This window comes from Poecile atricapillus, chromosome 6, assembly GCF_030490865.1.
Source record: "Poecile atricapillus isolate bPoeAtr1 chromosome 6, bPoeAtr1.hap1, whole genome shotgun sequence".
NCBI classification, from domain to species: Eukaryota; Metazoa; Chordata; class Aves; order Passeriformes; family Paridae; genus Poecile; species Poecile atricapillus.
The window spans coordinates 13,975,892-13,999,323 of record NC_081254.1 but is presented as its reverse complement, the minus strand read 5'-3'; the positions used below and the strand labels follow the sequence as shown (position 1 = coordinate 13,999,323).

At 39.4% G+C, this 23,432-nt stretch overlaps 1 protein-coding gene across 1 annotated transcript; it reads left to right on the top strand.

Moving 5' to 3' along the window:
• Nucleotides 1-435: 435 nt before the first annotated feature.
• BMS1 (BMS1 ribosome biogenesis factor) lies at nucleotides 436-22,631 on the top strand. Its single transcript, XM_058841622.1, has 23 exons — nucleotides 436-551; nucleotides 781-1,017; nucleotides 1,397-1,587; nucleotides 1,966-2,045; nucleotides 3,495-3,683; nucleotides 4,140-4,282; nucleotides 5,487-5,608; nucleotides 6,351-6,547; nucleotides 7,218-7,354; nucleotides 7,839-8,668; nucleotides 9,494-9,595; nucleotides 10,531-10,688; nucleotides 11,208-11,289; nucleotides 12,221-12,297; nucleotides 13,350-13,535; nucleotides 14,873-15,061; nucleotides 15,659-15,839; nucleotides 16,314-16,372; nucleotides 18,433-18,555; nucleotides 19,622-19,769; nucleotides 20,606-20,781; nucleotides 21,247-21,408; nucleotides 22,115-22,631. Exons 2-23 carry the CDS (start codon nucleotides 842-844, stop codon nucleotides 22,349-22,351), a joined length of 3,945 nt encoding a protein of 1,314 aa, XP_058697605.1. The 5' UTR covers nucleotides 436-551; nucleotides 781-841; the 3' UTR covers nucleotides 22,352-22,631.
• The last annotated feature ends 801 nt before the right edge of the window (nucleotides 22,632-23,432 follow it).

The following is a 23,432-nucleotide window of genomic DNA, read 5'->3' as shown; positions in this document are numbered from 1 at the left end:
GGCGATTCCGTCCGAGTTTACTGCACTGAAAAGCGCTTCATAGGCTTTTACCCTCTGACTCGATCGTCCTCCCATCCTTGTCAAGGATGTCCCCTCCAGTCCTTGGCAAGGATTTATTTCTTAATCTTTGTCCCAGTGATTGCTGGGGCCGCATCTGCCAGCTCGTACGGGGACTGCCCCAAACCCGCGGGCAGCTGAAGGTCCCCTCGCTTCCTCCGCGCCGGGTGCTGTGGGGCCGGCCCCGGCGCGCTTTCACAGAGCTTGCAGGAGAGTAATTCACTCCGAAACACTGCGCAAAGCCGACTCCCGGTTCCCGGTTCCCGCTCCCCCGCGGGCTGCGCGGCGCCGCCGCCACGCTCCCGCTGTGGGACCCCGTGTGCGCCGGCAATAGCGCTCCGCCGCGCCCGGAACTCCGCGCTCAGCCGCTGTTTCCGGGAGGGCTCCTCCGCAGCGGAGCGGTCGGTGCGGGCACACGTGGGTCGGGCCGGGCCGGGCCGGGCCGAGGCGGCGGCACCGGAGCGGGCAGGACCGGGACTCACGGCACGGCACAGGTGTGTGGTGGCTGCTGGTGGGGAGCGGCCCCGCCGCAGGACCCCTTGGCGAGCTGAGGGGCCGCAGTGTGCCCGGCAGCTCCCCGCCGGGGCACCGCCGGGCCTGCCGTGCGCCGGGCAGGGAGCGAATGAGCTCCGTGAGTTGGGTCTGGCAGTGCTTGCACGGCGTTCTCCAGCCGGTGTGCTGGGTACGCGTGCCCTGTGCTAACTATGCTCTCTTCTGTGCCAGCCCCTGTCACACGGAGGAGCTCAGAACCTTGCTGGTTGTAAACAACTGTTGAGCGAGAAAGATGGAGGAAAAAGAGAAGAAGAAGCATCGTGCAAAGCATAGCGGGCCCAAGGCAGAGAAGAAAAGGAAACGTTATCTCAATGACCTGGGAATAGGAGATGAGGAGAATGCACGGAAGAGAAACCCCAAAGCCTTTACGGTGCAGTCCGCTGTGCGGATGGCCCGGACTTTCCATCGGTGAGAAGCGGGAACTGGCTCTGGAGTGTGCAGAGGCGGTGGACGGGTGGGAGTTGCCTGGAGTTGCTTCGTTACTTTGTGTAGAAATACACAGCCCCTAATTTTCACTGGCGTTTCCAGTGCCTAGCGCTCATCGTTCACCCAGCCACGTTGTAGTTTATGTGTGTGTCAGAAGTGGGGACCTTTGTGCGTCGCTGTTACATTGTACCCTGGGTTAATCCCCAGAAAAACTGAGTAGCTCCTTAGACTCAGTGGGTGTTCCTGGTGTGCTTGTGCTCAACCTTTGTGTTCAAACTTTTGCAAGTACTGAAGACTTTCAAATAGTAAATGTCACTATCTATAACGTTCCTGTATTTATTTACTACAAATTTCTTCTTAGAACTCAGGATCTGAAGACTAAAAAGCATCACATTCCTGTGGTTGACCGGACTCCTTTGGAGCCACCTCCCGTGGTGGTGGTGGTAGTTGGCCCTCCCAAGGTTGGGAAGAGCACTGTAATAAAGTGTCTCATTAAGAACTTCACAAGGCAAAAGTTGGTTGAAATCCGGGGTCCTGTTACAATTGTTTCAGGTGAGAACAAAGGAGAAGTGAAAATGCTTCTTTTGCACTCCTTACTTGTCTTGCTTTGAGAGATGGGATGTGTTCATGTTTTCATAATTTTTGGTCATTTTGAAGAAATCATTTGGATGTGTGATCTGGCATACGTGCAGTAAAAGAAGATCTGATAATTTTAAATCTAAAAATTATATTTTAGCAGAATTTTAAACAGGTTAAAAACAGACACTTCTACAGTGATGCATGTTGGATTATTTACATGCTAGACCAGAATCTGAGTCCCAGATACCCTGGAGGAACTTCAGGAATGTGAGAAGAAATTTCTGAAAAGAAAACTGTACAAATTGGTTTGCCCCCTTTGTTTCAGTTTTTGATGCTCAATTCTGTTTTCAGGTAAAAAACGCCGGCTGACCATTATTGAATGTGGATGTGACATTAACACAATGATTGACCTGGCTAAAGTTGCCGATTTGGTAAGTTAACAATGGAATGTGATTTCTACTACAATTTACATTGAAAAGACTACTTTTGGTTGGACTGCACCCGTGTCTGATTTCTCTACACATTTTTTGCTGTCAAAGGCAAAACTGTCTTTGGTTTCAAAGAGAGCAAGACCCGAGCTCTTTGACACACTTAATGTTCTGGAACAACCTTGGGACCTCCCTCATCTTGGGAGTGAGGGAAAGTAAAGTGTGTGTGTGTGTACCTGGTGGTGGTGGGGAGGATGTGAGAGAAGGGAAATGCTGCTGAACTTCATTGCTAATGCAACTGGTAAACTTTGAGTGGAAGATGTTATAAGAAGCCAGGGTGACACAGTCACTTCTCATTAAGGGATTTGGTCAAACCATATAAAATCTGAAAATGATTTTTAGTCAAGAAGTTTTCAACTAATATTCAAAGTAGAAATGTGTATTAGTTTACTAGTTGGGTTTTTTATGCACTCTGAGGTCTCCATCTGTGAAGAACCTCATGTAGTAATAGAACTGATTTCAGTGGAATGTGGTGACTGTTGCAATTTACTTGCAACTTTTGGATCAAGAGATTACATCAACTGATCCTGGGGGTCCAGTGCATGATCCAATTTGTTTAGAATTTTACTTTATTTTTGGATTTGGAGTATATTATTCACAGCTGGTTAGGTATTGGGATCCTTGTCTAAGTATTAACTATATAGATATCTAAATACATGTGTACACTGGTCTAGATATTCTTCTTTTATGTTTTCTACTGAGTAAGGGAGATGTACCAAACAATGCAAATACTTCTGCTAGTGTATTTGGTGGATGTTTCAGATTCTGTGTGCACATGGTGGTGCTGAGAATCTGTTTGGATTTATTGTTAGGGGGCTGAGATTACATCAGCACTTGAAGCTCTGTTGTCAGTTCCTGTATGCTTCAAGTTCTCTATTATTAAGACCCTAAACCAACTTTGATACCATTTTCATGGGTTGTTGGCTGCTTTTTCCCTGTGTCAGTGCATTTTGGTGATGTGTAACACCAGTTGCAACAAGGGAAAAAGTTGGTTTAATTTTACCAAAAGACTTGGCTTTAGCAGCATTAGTGTACCCAAGACACAGATATAAGAGTTTTATTAATTTTTTCTAAGATGTTCCTGAAAGATAATAAATTTTGCATGTTTTAAATTTTAAATTTAAATTAAACCGGGTAAGCACTCGTTCAGATCTTATTATAATACTGAATGTTATTGCATTCCTAGAGTGTCTGGAACATCTTTAGCAGCAAGTTCCATACGTCAAATAAAAAGCCAAAGTTGGTTTTCAGAGTATATGAAAATAAAGTGCAGAACCTTTTGCAAAATTTTGGTTCTTGAGAAGTTTAAGAGTTTAAAGGTGTGGTCTTTGAAATTAGCTCATGTGGGCACTGTGGTATTGCTGTAGTGAAATGTGATTATTGTGTTTACAGGTTCTAATGCTCATTGATGCCAGCTTTGGATTTGAGATGGAGACATTTGAATTCCTGAACATTTGCCAGGTACATGGCTTTCCCAAAATTATGGGAGTTCTAACACACTTGGACACATTCAAGAACAACAAACAATTAAAGAAGACTAAAAAGAAGTTAAAGCACAGATTCTGGACTGAAGTGTATCCGGTATGACATTTAACATTAATTTTTTCATATATTTTGCGTTGTGGAAGCTAAATTAACAGTGGGTCAATACTTAAGTATTTATTATGTTCTTACATCTTTTAAATAGGTAACTGAACAATGTTGAAACTGTATCAGGTTGTTTCATCTTTCTTCTATTTGCTAAAGTACTTGTGTGATTTTTCTCTATCCCAGTGTGATAAGCTGCTAAATTTGCTACTAGGTTTGTTTATGCAGGTGCTGTGCAGAGAGAATCTGCTTGTAGGTCTGTATGAGGTCTTGAGGATGTGAATAGTTTTCCATTAAGATTTAGGGGACAGTTTTCATGTTGAAGTAAATTGGTTAGTTTGATCTTTCAGAACCAATTGTAATGTGAAATTTTCAATTAAAATTTACAAATTAGAATTGCATTACTAATTTGAATTTTTTGATGTTTTTATGTCTTTTTAATGTGTTTAGGGTGCCAAGTTGTTTTATTTGTCAGGGATGGTTCATGGAGAATATCAAAAGCAGGAAGTTCACAATTTGGGGCGTTTTATCTCAGTTATGAAATTCCGGCCTCTCACTTGGCAAACGTCTCATCCGTATGTTCTTGCAGACAGGTGTGTGTTTTTCTCTCTGTTCTTCATTCTCAGCATAAATTGCACCTTGTTGTTTGAAAAAGCTGTGCTATTAGCCCTCAGCTCTGTGTGTGTGTGAGTGTTTGGTGTTCCCTAAGCAGCTTTGGGTACACCAAACTCTGCAGGTTTGTGCTGTGCAGTTTTCACCTGTGTCAGATCATGTACACACATCCAGTCTGTTGTAAACTCTTTTGAAACACAGGATAGTTAAAATAATCTTGTTTGTTTATGATTATACTGAATTTCTGTGAAAAAGAAACAACATTCTAGTGATTAAACATCAGCTGGTGAATTAGTCCCAGGAATATCCCTTCTGCTCTGTCTCCCTGTAACATTTAATTCAGTCTCTTTAGAACATAAAAGTAATCTTGATGGCAACTGTGCCTGCTTGCAAAATTACCTCACCTTTCATATTTTACTGCCAGAATGCTTACAGTTATAACCAAACTCCCACAATAATCCAAAGTGCCTTGAATGAGCCTCTTCTTTAGCTTTTAATTCTTCAGGAAAAATTGTCAGAGAACTAGAAGCATTGTGCAAAGCTCTGCAAAATACATGAAGCAAAGAGAGGGAAAATGCAAACCCCGCATTCTGTAGTTTTTCAGTAACATAGTTTTAGGCTGCTGTAACTGTTGCAGTTTCATGATTGTTGGGTCAGCTCTAAGCGGATCTGCAGCAGGGTTGTGCCCCCTGTTCTCTTCCTTGCCTCTGTGTGCTGCCTCCCACTTGCAGAGTAGAAAGGAGTTTCCCCCTCCTCTGCCTGCAAACAGCCACTCTTTTTTTCTGTGGTAGCTTTTGTGATGCCACCACCATTCTTAGGGAAAAGAAGGTGCTGTGTGGCTGCAGGGAATGTGAACCCTCTAACGGTGAAATTGATTAGAGGAGGGTTGTGGGTGCAAAGCCCATAAAGAGTAGTTAAAATGTGCTAAGAAAGCAGTACCTGTTCAGTGAAGTGTCAGTAAACCTTCTGGAAATTTCTTGAGCATAATTATACAACTTTTAAAATACAGTTTTAAAATGCTTTTAGAAGACCTTTTTTATTGATGAATTTTTTCTTTCTTATGATAATTCAGTTTTGATTATTAGAGTTTGCAGATCATGTAGTGGCAGCAGTGATGTTCTCTTTTACTCAAAAGTTACCATTGGGACTCTGGATATTTTAACTATCATTTTAAATGTTGAATAGAATGGAAGAGCTGACAAACCCAGAGGATGTTCGAATCAATCCCAAATGTGACAGGAAGATATCACTGTATGGATACCTGAGAGGAGCACACCTAAAAAACAAAAGTCAAATTCATATGCCAGGTAATTTTTCAGAGTCTTAGAACTCTTTCTGTACCGATCTGCGGAAAACAACATAGCTGAAATTATTTCTATCTTTAAAGTTTGTTATGCAACAGATTTTTCACCTTTCTAAATACCTGTTATGTTTTTGAATTTTTTTTTCATAATGCATGCTTCTGTGAAAATAAATCTTGTCATTGGTTTTGCCTTTAATTGTGCAGTTTTGTTGCATTGATAGACACATTATTCACAGTATTTATTTTTTTTCAAAGGTTTATCACTTTAAAAGGTGCTTAAAATGTAAAACGTACCAGCCTTAATAATGAAAAGCAAATTTGAATGATGTAAATTAGTAAAATATGTAATATATTTATTATGGTCAGAATTTAATAACTTAATATTTCAAGTGAATGATTAAAAAGTTTAAATTAAGAAATACTGTAATAATAAATTTACAGATGTACTCAGAAAAGTGTGTTGCTGTTTTTGTCATTTGAAAACAAGCAAAGAAACAAAGCTTTGCAGGATTCTGGTGAATTTATGTATACTTCTCTAAGTTCAGTGGTAAGGCAGAGGAATTGGGTTTTTGGTACAAAGCTTCCTGCTGAATCATTGAATGCCACAATGTCTGGATTTGGTTTGTTTGTTATTCCTTTTTTTTGGGAGGGAGCGTGGGTTTTGAATCTTTTCATGGTGAATTACACTTATTTCAGAATCAAAATGTTCTGCAAACTTTGTTAATTCCTTTTGTCTGTCCTCTCAGGTGTAGGAGATTTCACTGTAAGTGATGTGAGTTTCCTGCCAGACCCCTGTGCTCTCCCTGAGCAGCAGAAGAAGCGCTCCTTAAATGAGAAAGAGAAGCTCGTCTATGCTCCTCTTTCAGGAGTCGGGGGTATTGTGTATGATAAAGATGCTGTTTACATTGACCTTGGTGGAAGCCATGCTCATGAGAAAGAAGAGGTAAAAGAATGCTGTTGGTGATTTGAATTCTCTTGGAAAAAGCAGTTTTTATCCTTAAAGCCAAAATAAGTGTTTAAAAATATGGTTCTTTAAAATAATCAATCCTTATCTATCCATACTGGTTAATTAGTTCTTTTCTCCTTCAGGGATTTTTGAGAAGATATTGTACAAAACATTGGAAGATCAGTTAATAAACTTTGTGTAATAGCTTCCCAAATATTGACCTAAGATTTATGAAATCTCCTGGTGCTGGACTGTTATCACTCTTATTTTGCAGGGCATGGTGGTTGTTGGGAGAGGACTTTAAGGATTTGACTGGTCAAAGGGAGAAAAAAAAAATTGTCTACAAACAAATTTATTTCAGTTTTTTTCTGCTGTATTGTGCTAAATGTTAAATACCTTTGGGTCTGTGGTATGTTTGCTGGTATTTACTGTAGCGATTGCATATTGTGAAGGAGTCCCTTTTTAATTTTTCTTGTGTTGATATTATAGATATTCTTGAAATGTGAAGAGGGGAAGGGAGGCCTTGCTATTCTGTTCTGAGAAAATGTTTCTTTAAAATGCTCTGCAGTTTTTTCTTGCATATACATGTTTCTGCTGGTTTAGACTGATGGCTGTCAATAGACATTTGTTTATTTAATTGAATTGAGTTTTAACTTTGTCTTTCCAGGAGGAAGTGAGGCCAAATCATGAACTTGTTCAGAGCCTCATTTCCACACACTCAGCCATTGATGTTAAGATGGCATCAAGCAAGGTCTCTCTCTTCATGGACTCTAAACCCTTGGGCTCAGAAGATGTGGGACAAGAGTAAGTTTTGAATGCTGGGCAGTGTTTGAGCATGAGTGAATCTCTAGTTTCGGGCTCAAATTTAGGAAAAATTCTCAACAGAGCATAGCTAGTAAAATGACATATTGTCTGATTCTTCCTGTTCTGAGATTACTCATATGGCACACTGTATTTTGGGATAGAAATAATTGGTACTAGAAAGTTGCAAGCAGTGTAGTCCTGCCTTCCAAGGATTTCTTGCTGATACAAATAACATTTCTGTTTTAACTCATTCCATGGACAATGAAGAAATTTCTTGGAATTATTTTTGGCTATAACATTCAATATTCTTGAATAAAGAGACATTAGAGAATGCCGCTGCCTTTCTAATGGTCTACATAACTTTACTTTGTTTGAAAGAGAATTTGTAGAACTGTTTAAAAATACTGACATGAAGCTTCATTCTTTCATTAACATTTTCTTGTACTTTACCATCTTACCCCAAATGTGGTCTTTGGGAAAACAGGTTTGTGATGCCAAAAGAAGAGAGGCAGGTGGATTTGAAGACTGGAAGAGTTCGTCGGAAGGCTGTGTTTGAAGATGATGAGAAGGAAAATGAAGCAAGTGATGAGGAAGATGACCAAGAAGAAGAAGATGATGAAGAAGCAGTGTCTGAGGATGGAAGTGATGGTGATGATGAAAATGATGCTGAGGAAGAAAGTGAGAGAGTGCTCTTACAGGAAGGGATGGCTGTTAGGAGAGCCAAGCGGCTGAAAACAGAGGTAGCTCAGGAAGAAGCTGTGAATGAGCTACCAGCATTTGCAGACAGTGATGATGATCTGGAGATGAGCTCTGAAGAAAGAGAAACTGCCCCTGAAGACAGTGAGATGGAAGAAGATGAGGAGGAGGAGGAAGAGGAGGAGGGGGATGTACAAAGGACTTGCAAAGATGAAAGCTCAGATAGTGAATTTGAGGCTGCAAATAAAAGAGCTGAATCTAAGCACTATGATATGAATAGTGAACGTACAGAAGTGAAATCACAAATCTCAGAGCACAGTCCCAAAAGAAAAGCAGTGCTCACTACAGATTCTGGAAACTGCACTGCAGAAGAGACATCAGAATCTGAGGATGAGAACTCTTCTCTTGAAGAGGGTGATGATGAAGGAGGATCACATGAGATATTAGAAGCTGAAGAGTCAAATAGGAATGGATTTCGGCACAGTCAAGCAAAGAAAGCTGATAGTGTTAGACAGACTAAAGTTAAAACTGTAGATACTGAGGATGATGATGTGGAGAATCTGCTGAGAGAGAAAGAGGAGTATGAAGAAGAAATAGACCTTTCTGTTGACACAACAGGTAGACTATAACTGTTTAATTTTTACTGTCCACTTTAACTGTATTAATTGTTAAAGGGTATATTAGTAAATACCCCGTAATGTTGCTTGTCATAAATATATATATATATGTTTTAATATATATATGTATTTATATATAATTCTTAAGTAGCAAAACTTCAAGTTAGGAAAGCTTGAAATACTTGCTCTGAAGCCTTTCATTTACATTGCAGTATGCAATATCAGGTTTCCTTCCTCTAAAAGAGAGGTGATTCATTTTATAAACAAAGCTTCATTGATTTTGTGTATACTTTAATCTTTATAGCTATGTGTATAAAACAAATTACGATGCTCTATTACATTTAGAAAGACTAAAAAGTGTTTGGGGGACTGTTACTAAAATGCATTAACTGCTCACAGAGCACTGGAACAGGTATCTCCATCTTTCGAGACGTTCAAAAGCCATCCTGTCATGGTGCTGAGCAACCTGCCTTAGGTGTGGCTGCTTGAGCAGTGGGGCTGGTCACTGAGACCTCCACAAGTCCCTTCCAGCCACAACCATTTTGTGAGTCTGTGAAGGAGACATGTATCATCATGAACATGATTGAATCTGTTACTGTTGTTAATAAGTTTCTAAAATTCTGTCCTAAAAAATATCTTAAAAAATCAGTGGTGTAATTTGTTATCCACAGTTTGTTTCTGTGTCTATATGGATTACGAGAAAAAGAAACCGTGGGTAGTGTCTACACTTTTAAAGCCTTCTGTCATGTCCTTATTTAAATTATTTTTGTAATTTCTGATCCTTGTTCTTTTTTGAAGACAGAATGTGAATTTTTTCCCATTTCAGGTGCACTTAAATGGAAAGAGGACCTCACACAGAAGGCAGCTGAGGCCTTTCTGAGACAGCAACGATCAACCCCCAATCTTCGTAAACTTGTATATGGAACAGGTACACATCAGTTTGGAAACTTGTCTCAATGTATGGTGGCTTTTAGCTGTTGCCAAGCTTTCAAGTATGAATATTTGAGCACTGTCATTTGATGGGAAGCTTGAGGAGAGTTAATTTATTTTTTAATTGCTGATGCTCACTTTCACTAATAATTGTAATAACAAGACAGTTTTTACCTTTCCCGTAAAAGCATTTTGAGTTAATTTTCCAGACTACTCGTGTTTTCTGGTACAGTTATTTCTTCCAAACATTTAAGGTTTGATCATTTGTGTAATCATCTGATAGATATTATGCAAACTCATTGTGGTAATTGTGTTTCATAAAGGGATGTTGTCTGTTGGCTGGTTTCAGGAATTTCTGTCTCACAGTGACTGTGGAAGGGTCTCTTATACATGACTTAGTATCAGGTGTTTGTCAAAGAAAAAATAGCTGGATTAAAAGGAAGAGAAAATTGCTATATATATATAATTTGTCTTGCTTAATTCTCAGCTTTTCCAGTGACTGTCTGAGTGTACAAATCTCATTGTGCAGAACCTTTGTAGAAGACGGTGAGAATTTGGCTTTTGTAAACCTTCCACAGTGCAGGTGTGGGAAGACTTTCTGACAGATTCTCTGGTCTGGTATTCTTGATTTATAGGCAAGCTTAATGTCCTTCCTGTTCACAGATCATTTTGGTATTGTTCCAGTTTGTGATATTGAAGCAGCATCCTCTGTTTATTTACTGGGCAGTATTTTTTTTTAATATCGTTCCAGTTATGAAAACAACTGGATCAGTGTACCTTTTTTTCAGGCTTTTACATTTGAAACTGTTCCAGGTTGTTTCTTTTATTTCCTCAAACTGCTGCAGCTGTTGGGGAACATAAGGAGAGAGGTGGTTAATGAATTTCATGCATGTACTGTGGGGGAAATCATCACAGCCTCTGTGTTTGGTTTAGCTGTCGAGGATGAGGACCAGGAGAGCGAGGATGCAGATGATGAACTTGGAGGCTTGTTCCGTGTCAGCCGTCCAGACAAAGCATCCAAGCAGAAGGCCAATGCTCTTGACTGCTCCAAATTTCTGGTGGAAAAGCCACAAGATTGGGATTTAGAAGAGGTGATGCCATTGGATAATTGCTTCTGCATATCCTGCCTGGTTCTGTCCTGGCTGTGTCTCATAAAGTGTGACTGAGTCGTCATTGAAACAGACCTGTGGGAGCTATGGCCACAGTGTCTTAGATTCTGCCCCTTGCTGTCACTATAAGTAACAGATTCCAGAACTCTTTGTTCTTACAAGAGTGGCAAGTTACAGTGAATCAATTTAATGCTTGGCTCACTTGAATATTTGGTGGATAATAGTTTGTTCTTTATTTATCAAAAACTAAAAAGCAGGGGAGACCTCAGTGGAAATACAGTGTTGGGTAGAGATTTTGGTACCTTTTGGGACCTTTGGGCAAGAATTAAACTGGGTTCACAATCCTGCTTTTGGGAAGGCACTGTGTAGTTTTGGTAATGGTGTCTTGATGTGGAGCTGCATGTGAGAATTGTCTCTGATGGGGGAGTGGACAATGTCTTGGGGAATGTTTCTGTTGATGCTAAGCTGCAGCTGTGCAAGGCAATGACACTTATTTTGCAGGTTATGAACAGTATTCGAGACTGCTTTGTTACTGGAAAGTGGGAGGATGATAAAGATGCAGCAAAGCTGTTGGAAGAAGATGGTATGTGTAACACTTCTAAAAATTATTCATGTATACAGGATTGTTAAGAAAAGTATGACCTTTTAGTTATGTAAATAGAATATTTTACCTTAGTGCTATACTTGCAGGTTTTTTCGAACTATTATATACATTAAACTATAAAGATACTGACAAAATTACACATTGCTGTAAATCTCTGTAGAAACAGTAGGCACATAGACATTCTGGAAATTTACTTTCCAGAAAATAGAGTATGTAATTTAAATGATGAAGTAGAGTTGTTAGTCTCAACACTTGGACATGCCAGCTTTGAATTATGTATCTGAGTTCATTATACATCATATATGGTTTAATCTTCTGGATAGTCATGGTAGAAATAAACACAAACTGTTCTTTATTGGGAAGACAAACTTGACATTCATGTTTGGCTGAATAGTGAGATCTATCTTCAGATGTTTGGAGGTGGTGTTTTTGTTTTGTTTTAAATTAGGAAATACTTTAAAAGTTTTAATAATGTGGCTGTATCTTACATGCATCATGATTGTGGTTTAACAGGCTTCTATAAGCATATGTTTTTAACTTAAAAACTGTCAACTATATTTATTTTTTTTTAATTAAACATAGGAGCTCAATTGCTCTGCTGGTGTCTTGTGTCATTAGAGTGCATACTAATGTATTTGGAGTCCTTTGGAATGATATAAACTTTACATTTTTTAAATCATAAGGGTGTTGAAAGGATAAAGGAGGAGCCACGTTGAGTTTAGCTGGGAATTTTCAGCTGAAGCCGTAGAGAGGGAAGAACAAACATATAAAACTTGATGGGAATCAAAAATATTTGGACTGAAACTAATCTCTATGGCAGTACTGAGAAATGCACAGTAGTGAACAAATGAGAGATGGTGTGGAGAATGGTTAACTAATGCTCATATGTCTTGGGTGTTTGTTGTTGCAGAAGAGCTGTATGGAGATTTTGAAGATCTGGAAACTGGTGTTGTGCACAAAGGAAAGGCTGCTGCTGGAGGAGAGCAGGTCTGATCTGCATTTTTATCTTCTTTAGCAACGTAAGCGTGAGTTTCTTATCAAGTGATAGGCATCCTCTGTAATAAATTCAGTATTCATAGAATCAATGGGAAGGAAATCAGTGGGAACAAGAAAGAAAAGGTATGTGTATTACTGGCTTTATCTAGAGTGGCATGTTTTTAGCCTGAGTCTGAATTTTTGTTTATAGTTAATTACATAGAAGTCACCTCACTTATTTAACAGTAGGTGTCAGGCTTAATCAAGAGCTGGAGGATCTGGAGGCATGGCAGAAGTATTTTAAAACCAAATGTAATCATAACTGTTTGTACTGTGTCATCTCATCTGATGTGGAAGATTATAGCACTCTGTTTAAACACAACAAATTATGGAAACTTGACACAGTTTCCTAGTTCATTCCTCTTATCTGCATAAAGGAGGTTGATGGAAGCAATTTTATGCTGTGGCTTGGATATCTTCCAATAACAGAACTCTAGTTGTCTGTGACAGTACAAACTGAAAAAATCAATTTGTTTTTGGACTGAGCAATTTGATGGCTTTGCATTTCGTTATAAAATCGTGGGTAATGGCATAATTTGGCAGTTTTCAAATGGCCTGTGAACAAACTTCCTCCTCTCTGCTCTCTAGAGTGCTACCTTCCACATGGTATGGCTCAACGCTATCAGCAATTACTTTTTTTTTCCTCCTGTATTATGTATGCTTATATTAGCTATAGAATAACAGATAGGTCAGTTCTAGGATCTGTTCCCTGATGTGAAAATTATTTTCAGTAAAAAAAGCTTTGTCAGTGAAAAGGAATATGATTAGATCCTGAGATCTTTTGGTCCTTGCTGAAGTTATCTCCTTGTATGAATAGTTTACTAATTTCTGTCTCCAGAAATGTTTTTCAATTTTCAATTGTCCAATAATTGGCACAATAAAAAAGTATTGTTTAGTCATATCTATAAAAATACTGTTTAATAATATCTATCAAATATCTGTTGATCAGAATGGGTTGTTCCCAGTGAACCATTTTACATGTTTGACTACTTATTGTTGATTAGTCTGGAAGTGAAGAGGAGGAGGAGGAAGATGAAGAAACGTCCAAACCAGAACCTGAGGAGGAGGAAAAGAAAAAGGAACGCATGGACAAGAAAAGAAAACTTAAAGAAATGTTTGATGCAGAATATGATGAGGGGGACGCCACATACTTTGATGATCTTAAAGAAGAAATGCATAAACAAGCACAGGTACAATCTGCTAATTTGACAGTTTGTCTGGATATATGTCTTGAAAAATACTCCCCAGAGCTTGCCCCCAAAAAGGTTTTTTCCTGGAGACACAGGTGATGCTAAGGAGGTATTCCAGAAAGTACACATGAAGAAATACAAGCTTGTGATTTTTTTTATGTTTGAACTTTTGAAAGCTTTAAAATGAGTGCAGTATCACTGAATAAGCCAGGATGTATCATCTAAACTTCAACTACTTAAAAACTTTTAAAATAAAAAACGGCATCCTTTTATGTGTAGGAAGGTGAAAATCTTTCTCATATTAATTTGTGCCATATATTTTCCCAGTATTATTTTTAGTGTGATATTTTGCAGTGTTATTAATGGATAAGTAAATTCTCTGTGACAGTCTTTTTCATCCAACTGTGAAGTTATTTTGAGGAAAAAATAATTAATGACTGTTGCTCTGTACATGTGGTAGAAGTCTTCAGCATAACTGTATCCAGAATGTGAGGTGTTGATCTAGGCCTTTGTTTTTTATCATAAGAATGTGTAAGCTTAAAACTAGATTCCTTCTTTGCCTGACTTGGGAGAGCACTGCCTTACATTTTTGTGTAAAAACTTCACTGTCTTGTCTTCTGACAAAATTTTGCCCTGAATAGTTGTTAAATTAATCCATACCTGCTTGTATTAGCCTCTGTCACAAAGGATAATGTGAGCTCTGGTCTGTTGATGTACTGAGAGCACTTAAAGGGTAAAGAAGGACATTCCAGTAAAAGAATCAGTGTCTTATGGATAGGCAAGCATCAGGAGCTAGAACAGGAGGGTGAGGCTTCTATTATTCATGAGGGTATCTTCTTAAATATTTGCACGTTATCTATATTCTTATCATATGCTACAGAAAAACTTTTGATGATGTACAGTGTGAGGATGCACAAAGATATTTTTAAGCTGCTGGGTAAGATAGGAGTGCAGCATCCTCATAAACTGACACCTTAAAGATCAGGACATTAACTTTAAAAGATACTTGAGCTCCTAAATCAATAAATGCACTTTTGATAGTTGTATCTTTAAAATGCAGAGTCACCATAGTGGAAGGTGTATCAGAAGTCACTCAGTAACTTGCTTTTCTTGGGTACTGTCTTTCAGGTAGATTAACAGGGCCATTTGGGATCTCAAGTTGGAAGCGTGTTGTGGTGGTAGAGATCTCTGAATAAAAAGTCACAAAACCTGTTAGATCTTTCCCAAAATGATTTATATAAATGGTAGCATGTTTTAAAAAGAATCAGTCCTTCATGAACAAGTTGTTAATACCTGGATTTTGTGAAACACACGACGGCTTTCTCTTTGTCACACAGCTTAATCGAGCAGAATTTGAAGATCAAGATGATGAGACCAGAGTGCAGTATGAGGGATTCAGGCCTGGGATGTATGTTCGAATAGAGATTGAGAATGTTCCATGTGAATTTGTCCTGAATTTTGATCCTCATTACCCTATCATCCTGGGTGGTCTAGGCAACAGCGAAGGAAATGTTGGCTATGTACAGGTATGTAACCAAAGGGCTGAGTGCATTTTATCTGGGTGCAGGTGTGCTTCAGGGTGTCTGGAGTTACTGCTCTCTGTGTTCTAAAATACAGTAAACACAGAGAGACACTTCCATCCTTGTCTTCTGAATGGGGGATTTGCTTTTGGCACAAAGTGTAATTCTACAGTAGCAGATTCTGGATCTTTATGGGCTTAATTGGATAACCAGAAAAGGTTACTGTTGTTTAATGTTCAGCTGCAGAGGTGTCTCAGGACTAAGGTCTGATACTGTGATTGCTAAATTGCAAACACTAATTGTACTCTGACCTTCATGATCTATATACAAGTGACTACAGAAAAGTTTCTAGCACGTATATAAATGTATTTTTAATGTGATACTTGCATGAATGCATACACACATGACTTCAGAGTGAGCGAAATACTGATTGATCTTCCCAGTTAATCTAATGTTAGCAAGAATATTTGAAGAGAAAACTTAGTGTATAAAAAATTGTAGCATAGACAGAAGTTGCATTTCATTCTTGACAAGTTAAGGCTTGAATTTCAGAATCACTGTTGCCATCCTGTAGTAGCATGGTTGACCTTCTCTCCCAATCAGCTGCGCCTGAAGAAGCACCGGTGGTATAAGAAGATCCTTAAGACCCGCGATCCCTTGATCCTGTCGTTGGGCTGGAGGCGCTTTCAGACCATCCCCATGTTCTACATCGAGGACCACAACGGGCGGCACCGGCTGCTGAAGTACACCCCGCAGCACATGCACTGCGGAGCGGCCTTCTGGGGTGAGCCCTGCTGGGGCTGCTCTCCTGGGTCACTTCAGCACTCTGAAAGTCTCAAGCTTTGCAGGATGTGTCAGGGAATGCAGCTTTAGGAATGAGAAGTCTTGAAATTTCCCCACAGAAGAAAAAATAGCACCAAATAGTATGGGAAAATAGGCAGTTATTTAAATGATTTGGGAATCGCTTGGCTTTTAATCAAATTCTGAGCATTCTGCTAAGTTGTTGCATATCAAAGGAACCTGATTTGTGTGCAGATATACATTGCACTCATTATGGGCCCGGATGTTGCACGAGTAACTTCATGTTAACCATTCCTTTATGGGGCTTTAAATGTGAGCAACAGTTCGAGCGCTTTAAAGTTTGGTTTTCTTCACTGAGTATATTTGTCATGTATTTTTAAGCTTTTGGAATTTAAATAGGGGCTAGATAATGTGTAGTAAAACTTTCTGTAAGTTTTTAAATTTAATTTTCTTTTAGGGCCCATCACTCCTCAGGGGACAGGATTTTTGGCAGTTCAGTCTGTCAGTGGCACAACGGTAGGTTGTTTACCACAGAATGTTCATTAATGCTTTCTATGGATATTTGGGCAAAATATATATATTTTGGGAAGAAGGTTTACATTATGATAAAGCAGTGTAGTTGTAGGAACTAAGAAAGTAGCTGGACTCTAGGTTTTGAAAGGTGTATTATGTTGAGGTGGGAAACTATGGAGAGGATTTTTTTTTTTTTAAACAAATTTCAGGAGGAAATTGTTTACTGTGAGGGTGGTGAGGCTCTGTCATAGGTTGCCCAAAGAAGGTGTGGATGCCTCATCTCGGGAAGGATTCAAGGCCAGGTTGCGTGGGGCTGTGAGCAGCCTGGTCTAGTGGAAGGTGCCCATGGCAGAGGTGTTGAAATGAGATGATCTTTGAGGTCCCTTCAAAACCAAACCATTCCATAATTCCAATTTAAATAGTGTTAAAGCACTGTTTATCAGATATGATCTTTATTAGAAATATATTAATCAAAGGTAGGTTCATGTTTGCAGACAATTGGTAACAAACGCTTTGCATAGCATTGTAATGAGCTTGACAGTAATCAGAGTGGTGATTCCTTCCTGTATCTCCTTCCTAAAATATGCCTTCAAGTGCTATTGCACAGTTTTGCATAATATAGTGTCTTAGAGCAGTGCACAAAGCACTTCTCCTTTGAGACTTCCTGTCTGAGAAGATTCTGTTTCATAAAGAGAACATAGTGAGGTAGATCACAAGGACTTTCAGATTGTTTCCAAGGTAATTAGAATGGCAGCTCTGGAAATCTCATTAGTGAATGGTAGGAATGTTATGTCAGCAGCACCTCAACTAGTCTGTACTAGTCAATCTGCGTTTTTTATGCTGCAGCACTTCTGTAAAGGTCAGAAAGACTGAATCTTAAAAGTGAAATGTGGAGTGCAGGTGCCCCACAACATCCTCTCTAAGTTGGAGAGATATTTATTCAAGGGTGAACTGTTTAGTGAATGAGGAGTGAGTTGAATGGCCGCATCTGGAGGGTAGTGGTCAACAGCTCAGTGTCCTGTTGTGCAGTGGTGGCAGTGGTGTCCCTCAGGGGTCTGTCCCCCTCAGGGACCAGCACTGTTTGATCAGCACTAACCATCAGTGACACGGGCAGTTTGCAGGCACCACCAAGCTGAGTGGCGTGGTTAATGTGCCTGGGGAATGGAATGCTGTCCAGGGGAACCTTGAGAAGTGATCCTGGAGGAACCCCATAAGGTTCAACAAGGCCAAGGGCAAGGTCCCCCACCAGACCTGGGGAACCCCCAGTGTCATTACAGATTGTGCAGTGAATGGATTGAGAGCAGCCCCTGCTGAGAAGGATTTGGGGATTCTGGTGGATGAGAGGCTGGGCATGCTGTGGTCATGTGAACTTGCAGCCCAGAGAGCAAATCACATCCTGGGCTGCAGCGAGAGCAGCGCCAGCAGTGGAGCGAGGGAGGGGATTCTGCCCCTCTGCTCTGCTCGGGTGAGACTCCAGCTGGAGGACCACCTCCAGCCTTGGGGCCCTCAGCACAGCAGACAGAGACCTGTTGGAGCAGCTCCAGAGGACAGTCACAAAGATGATTGGAGGGATGGAGCACCTCTCCTAGGAGGAAAGGGTGAGAGAGTTGGGGCTGTTCATCATGGAGAAAAGAAAGCTCTGGGGAGACTTCATTGCAGCCTTTTAGTACATAACGGGGGGTTAAAAGAAATATGGGGATAAACTTAGCAGGGGCTGCTGTGATAGGACAAGGAGGAATGGTTTTAAGTTAAAAGGGTTGATTTAGACTAGATATGAGGAAGAAATTTTTTACAAGAGTAGTAAAACATGAACAAGATGACGAGAGAGTTTGTGGATGCCCTGTTCCTGGAAATATTTAGAGTCGGACTGGGTGGGGCTCTGAGCAACCTGATCTATAGGAAGATGTCTCTGCTCACTTCAGGGGGGTGGGACTAGATGACCTTTAGAAGTCATCTAGATGACCTTCCAATCCAAACTATTTTATGATTCTGTGATTCTCAATGATGTCTTCACGGTTTGAGAAATGCACATTCAGTAATATCTTTCACCTCTGATGTTCCAGCCTGACTTCCGGATTGCTGCGACGGGTGTTGTGCTCGACTTAGATAAATCCATAACTATTGTAAAGAAATTAAAGCTAACTGGTTTTCCATTCAAAATTTTTAAGAACACTTGTTTTATTAAGGTAAGTTCATAGGTATGTATACTGTAAAACCAGATGTACTGATGTTAGGAAGGAATGCGACCTGGGATTGTTTTTCCTGAGGCAGAAGTTCTCTTGTTGAATTTTCAGTTATTGTTGAATGCTGTTCTGGATCTCAGGAACTACTTGTGGTTTTTTTGAGCTCCCTTCCATGTGATCTCTAAAGGTACTGATTACTACCAAGGAATATGAATTATTGTTAACCAGACAAAAATTCTGTAACAGTCTCCTGGTTTACATTCAGTGTGAATTTTTTCCTTCCCGCCCCCTGCTTCCTTCCTAAAACCCACTGATTAGCAGTGGCAGACATCTTTGGAGGATGTAGACTGTGCCTGGTAGGTATCAGCCTGATCCCACTAAATTTAAGCTCTGGAGTTGAAGGAGACTTCTAGCAGTGTTTAAGACTTCTCAGTTACAGTTACAGAAGTGTTTGGGGTAGGAAGTGTTGCAGAAGGAATGGCCACTGACCTTCCCACTGTGCTTAGCTGGACTTTCAGGCTCAGGGAGAGCTTAGGTTATTCTGCATTTGAGGCAGCAAGCAGCTAAGCAGTGATCCCAGCAATGAAGCACTCAAGTATGTGCACTAGGCATAGATAGATTTTTTTTTTTCTTGCTTTTCTTGTGATATATGGAAGAAGCCCAAACTTCCAAGAATTGTATCGTATGAGAATCTCAGAACTAGCAATTTAAGGCAGCTTGCTTGCTTTTAAGATATCCTGTGTTCCAGCAAATTATTTCAAAGGAGAACTGTAAAGCTTTTGTAGATATGTTCTGTTTTAAATTTTAAATATATGTATAAATATAAATTTATATAAATTTTATATATTTAATGCTTAGAAACCTTGCCTGTGATTGCTTTCAGTAGCTCACCTGAAAGTCAGCTCAGTGGGTTTTTTGTATGATCAGCACTCTTAGTCTAAAGACAAGGCTACGGCTCCTCCTGTTTCATTATAAGATAATGCTTGTGGGAGCTCTGTTTTTGTGGCCTCCATAGGCCACAATGAGAGACCTGGCATCTTGAATGATGGTGGCTAATTCACATTTTCAGGGAATGTTTAACTCCCAGTTGGAAGTGGCTAAATTTGAAGGTGCAGCAATCCGTAGTGTGAGTGGTATCCGAGGACAGATCAAAAAGGCCCTCCGAGCTCCTGTGGGTGCTTTCAGAGCAACATTTGAAGACAAGTTGCTGATGAGTGGTAAGTTGCATGCTGCATTTAAGTTATCACACAACTTTCATCCTTCTTCACAGATTGCAAAGCCGTGTCTCAGAATTCTGGGATCTGATAATTGAGATGTGAATTCATAGAGTAAGAAATACCCTGTGAGATGCACAGTGAAATTAAAAAGAAGTATATTTTATGTTGGATATCTTTCACTTATTCTCAGAAATCACATAGTATGCAGATGAAAAGCCTTGAGTTGAAGACATGTATCTTCAAGTATTTTAATGCTTTGCACAGCACGGTTTTAGTGTTTTACACAGGCTTTCTCCTTGAACATGAATTGAATTTAGTGGTACAAGTGCTAGAAAGTGCTTTTCTGAGAAATCCAAGGACTGGCATTGTAACTCCAGTTAACTTTTTTCTATGAGTTATATGAGTTTTCCATGTTTTTTATATGAGTTTATACTTACTTGGGTTTATATTATTTGTTTTTCTAAACACACCAAAATCATGGAGAGTGTAAAATAAAAGCAAGTTAGTTCTTTTATAAAAATAGGCAAAGGAAAATTGGTTTTGCCAGTAATAGTACAGACACATCAACATATATGAATTCTGTTGCTTGTTCTTGAAAATGGATGATAAAAAGGATGGTATTCAGCTGCCTGCTCTTCAGGAATGTGTGGTGTTCATGCATTTATGGGGTTTTGCATTGCTTTTACCACCAAAGTTGAAGACATTTGATCTATGTACCAAGCACAAAGCTAGCATGTGGTGTAGTATCTGTTCTGTTCAGGCAGTCTTTGCTTAGAGTGTGGATGTGATGAACTCTTTACATTTTCAGAGCCAAGTAACAGTCCTTTTTCTTTCAGATATTGTTTTTGTGAGGACTTGGTACCCTGTTTCTATCCCAACGTTTTATAACCCGGTAACATCCTTGCTGAAACCAGCAGGTGAGAAAGATAGTTGGAGTGGGATGAAGACAACAGGCCAGCTGAGGTATGAGAGAGGCATCAAACTGAAACAAAACAAGGATTCTCTCTATAAGGTATATTTCTGTTTAATTTTGGTTTGTTTTTTAAAACCAGTCAGATTTGGAGTGTGTCACAGACCTTTGCAAACCAAGAGCAGTATAAATACATGTTCATACACATGCATGTGTGACTTCAAATTTACAGTCCTGGCATGAGATGGAAATAAACAGCTGAGAGCAAATTGTTGTGGGTCAGTTAAAGTTTATAAAATAATCTGCAGGGGAGAAGTCTTCTCCAGAAGCTTACTGAGACTTCTGTAACTGGGGTGAACATACCATTTACAGTTCAGTCCAAGGATGTCAGAGGATGTACTTTTAGTTTGTTTTTTGTGGTTTGATTTGGGGTTTTTTTGAGGGATGTGTGTTTCTTTTTTTTGTTTGTGGAATTTTGTGGGGTTTTTTTCCTCTGAAAGATGAAAAACTATATAAAAGCTTTTTAATGTCATGAGTCTTATATATGTTCTATATTCGTTCTTTTAGCCTATTGTGAGGGAGAAGAGGCATTTCAATAAGCTCCACATTCCTAAAGCACTGCAGAAGGCACTGCCTTTTAAGAACAAGCCTAAGAATCTCGAGAAGAAAGGCAAGACTCCAAAAGACCAGTGGAGACCAGCTGTTATCAGGGAGCCTCATGAAAAGAAGGTAATTATCACTTACTCTGAAACTAGGACTCCTGAAGGGTAAATGTGTTTAAAGCTTTTCTAACTATTGTTTTGGCACTTGAATTTACTGCTAATGCTAAAGATATAGATGTTGCTAGTGAAAAATGATCACTTGCAATTTGTTCCTGTTTGGCACATAGTATGTGTATGGAACTGTCACTGAGTGGCTGGCTAGTCTATTTTTTAGACTAGTAGGTCACCTGAAGCCAAAATACAACTTTTGTCCTTGTCACAGCACTTTTGCAAGGTATTTCACCTGGATTTAGTGCTCTCGTATTATGGATGGCTTAAATTGGTAGATGCAGTTTTTTATTTGACTTGTCATTGCCATGCATTATTAACACATACAAGATTTGAAGCAAATACTCTGCTTCCAAAATTGAGAATTAGAGCACTTGCAGAGGCAAGAAGATCCAAACTGCAGTTTAAGTGTTCTATAGTAGCAATTAGGCACAGCCTTTTAAAAGCTATCTAACCAAAATCAGAGTTCACAAAAATTAAAGCTTTGATTAACTTCCTAACAGGATAAATAATTAAACCATTTTAGAAATGGGGTAACGGGTGCAGAGATAATTAGGAACTTGCCTTGAATCTCTGATTCATTATGTGTGTCTGCTGAGGTTACACTGTTTCTTGCTCACAAAAACTGAGCTGCATGTGTATTGATTGTCTATTTTCTGTTCTAGATATCAGCTCTACTCAGTGCTTTGAGTACAGTGAATAATTACAAGATAAAGAAAGCCAAAGTAAAGCATCGGGAACAGCTTAAAGAGTATCTCAAAGTTAAGCAGAAGGAGGATGAACAGAAATTCAAGAGGCAAAAGGAGGCTAAGAAGAAAGTCTATCGCATACTGGGACAAAGGGAGAAAAAGAGGCAGAAGTCAAGCTTGAAAGGATCGAGCAAGGGAGAGAAGAGTGTGTAAAATTTCATCGGATTTCAGGCCAAATGAAGAAATAGGGTAGCTGTGCAATTTTCTCTTGAAGAAACAAAAAGGCCTTGGACTACATTAGATGTGATTTCAGGAGAAAAAAGAAATGCAAATATGACCTTACACTCTTGAATACATTGGTAATGTATATAAATAAGATGTAGAAGTATGAATTGTGGTTTTTATACAGGAGTATTCTGGAGGACTTTGTATTTCAGTATATTTCTATGCATACTGCACATTCTATCTAGCCAATAAAGTATTTTAATGTCAATTGCAGAATGTTTCTTTGTGTTTTGTCTTAGTGGACTTCAGTGGAAGAAAACTCCCCTGAATGTCTCCAAATATGTTCCTTACTTTGAGCTATGACTTAAATTTTGCCCTTGGCAAATCTTTCATTAAAAGGTGTGAAGATCAACTGTCACCAGCTAGGAGTTTTGGAAATTCTTTATCTTTGATCAGAGCAGCTCACTCCTGTGCTTAGATCATTTGCCCCTGCATGAAAGCATCTCAGTGTTTTCCACTTCTCACTAGGTTATTAAGCAGATCTTCAAAATAGTGTTGCATCCACATCTTGTGTTACTTGGCCAGTTTTGGCACCCTGAGGCTGTCAGTAGATCCCTCACTGACTGCAGCTTTCTGGGCAAACAGTATCAGACCTTTTCCAAATGTGTAGCTACTCTGATTTTCTGTGGGGCAAGCGCTGACAGGGTAACTTGCTTCCTTTAGGAAAATCTTCCTGTGTCCAGCCAGCTTGGTTTCATGGTACATTGTTAGGCTTAAGATTAATGCAGAGGTCAATACAGTTAAATTAATTGACAGTTGAACTCTTTCTCTGCATGACAGAAGACTTTGAATGTTCATTTTATTGGAAGAGCAACAGAATTTATTTTTTATGTCATAGATGGCCTCAAGTATTTACTATGACATACCTATTTTTAATACTTCATCCTCAAGCAGGCAGTGGGACAGATAATATCAGTAATTTCTTGGTCTCCTTCCTGAATGTTTACTCTTTGTCATCAAGCTGAAATTCATTATTATTGCACTGTAGTAATATTTGCTATCTCAGATG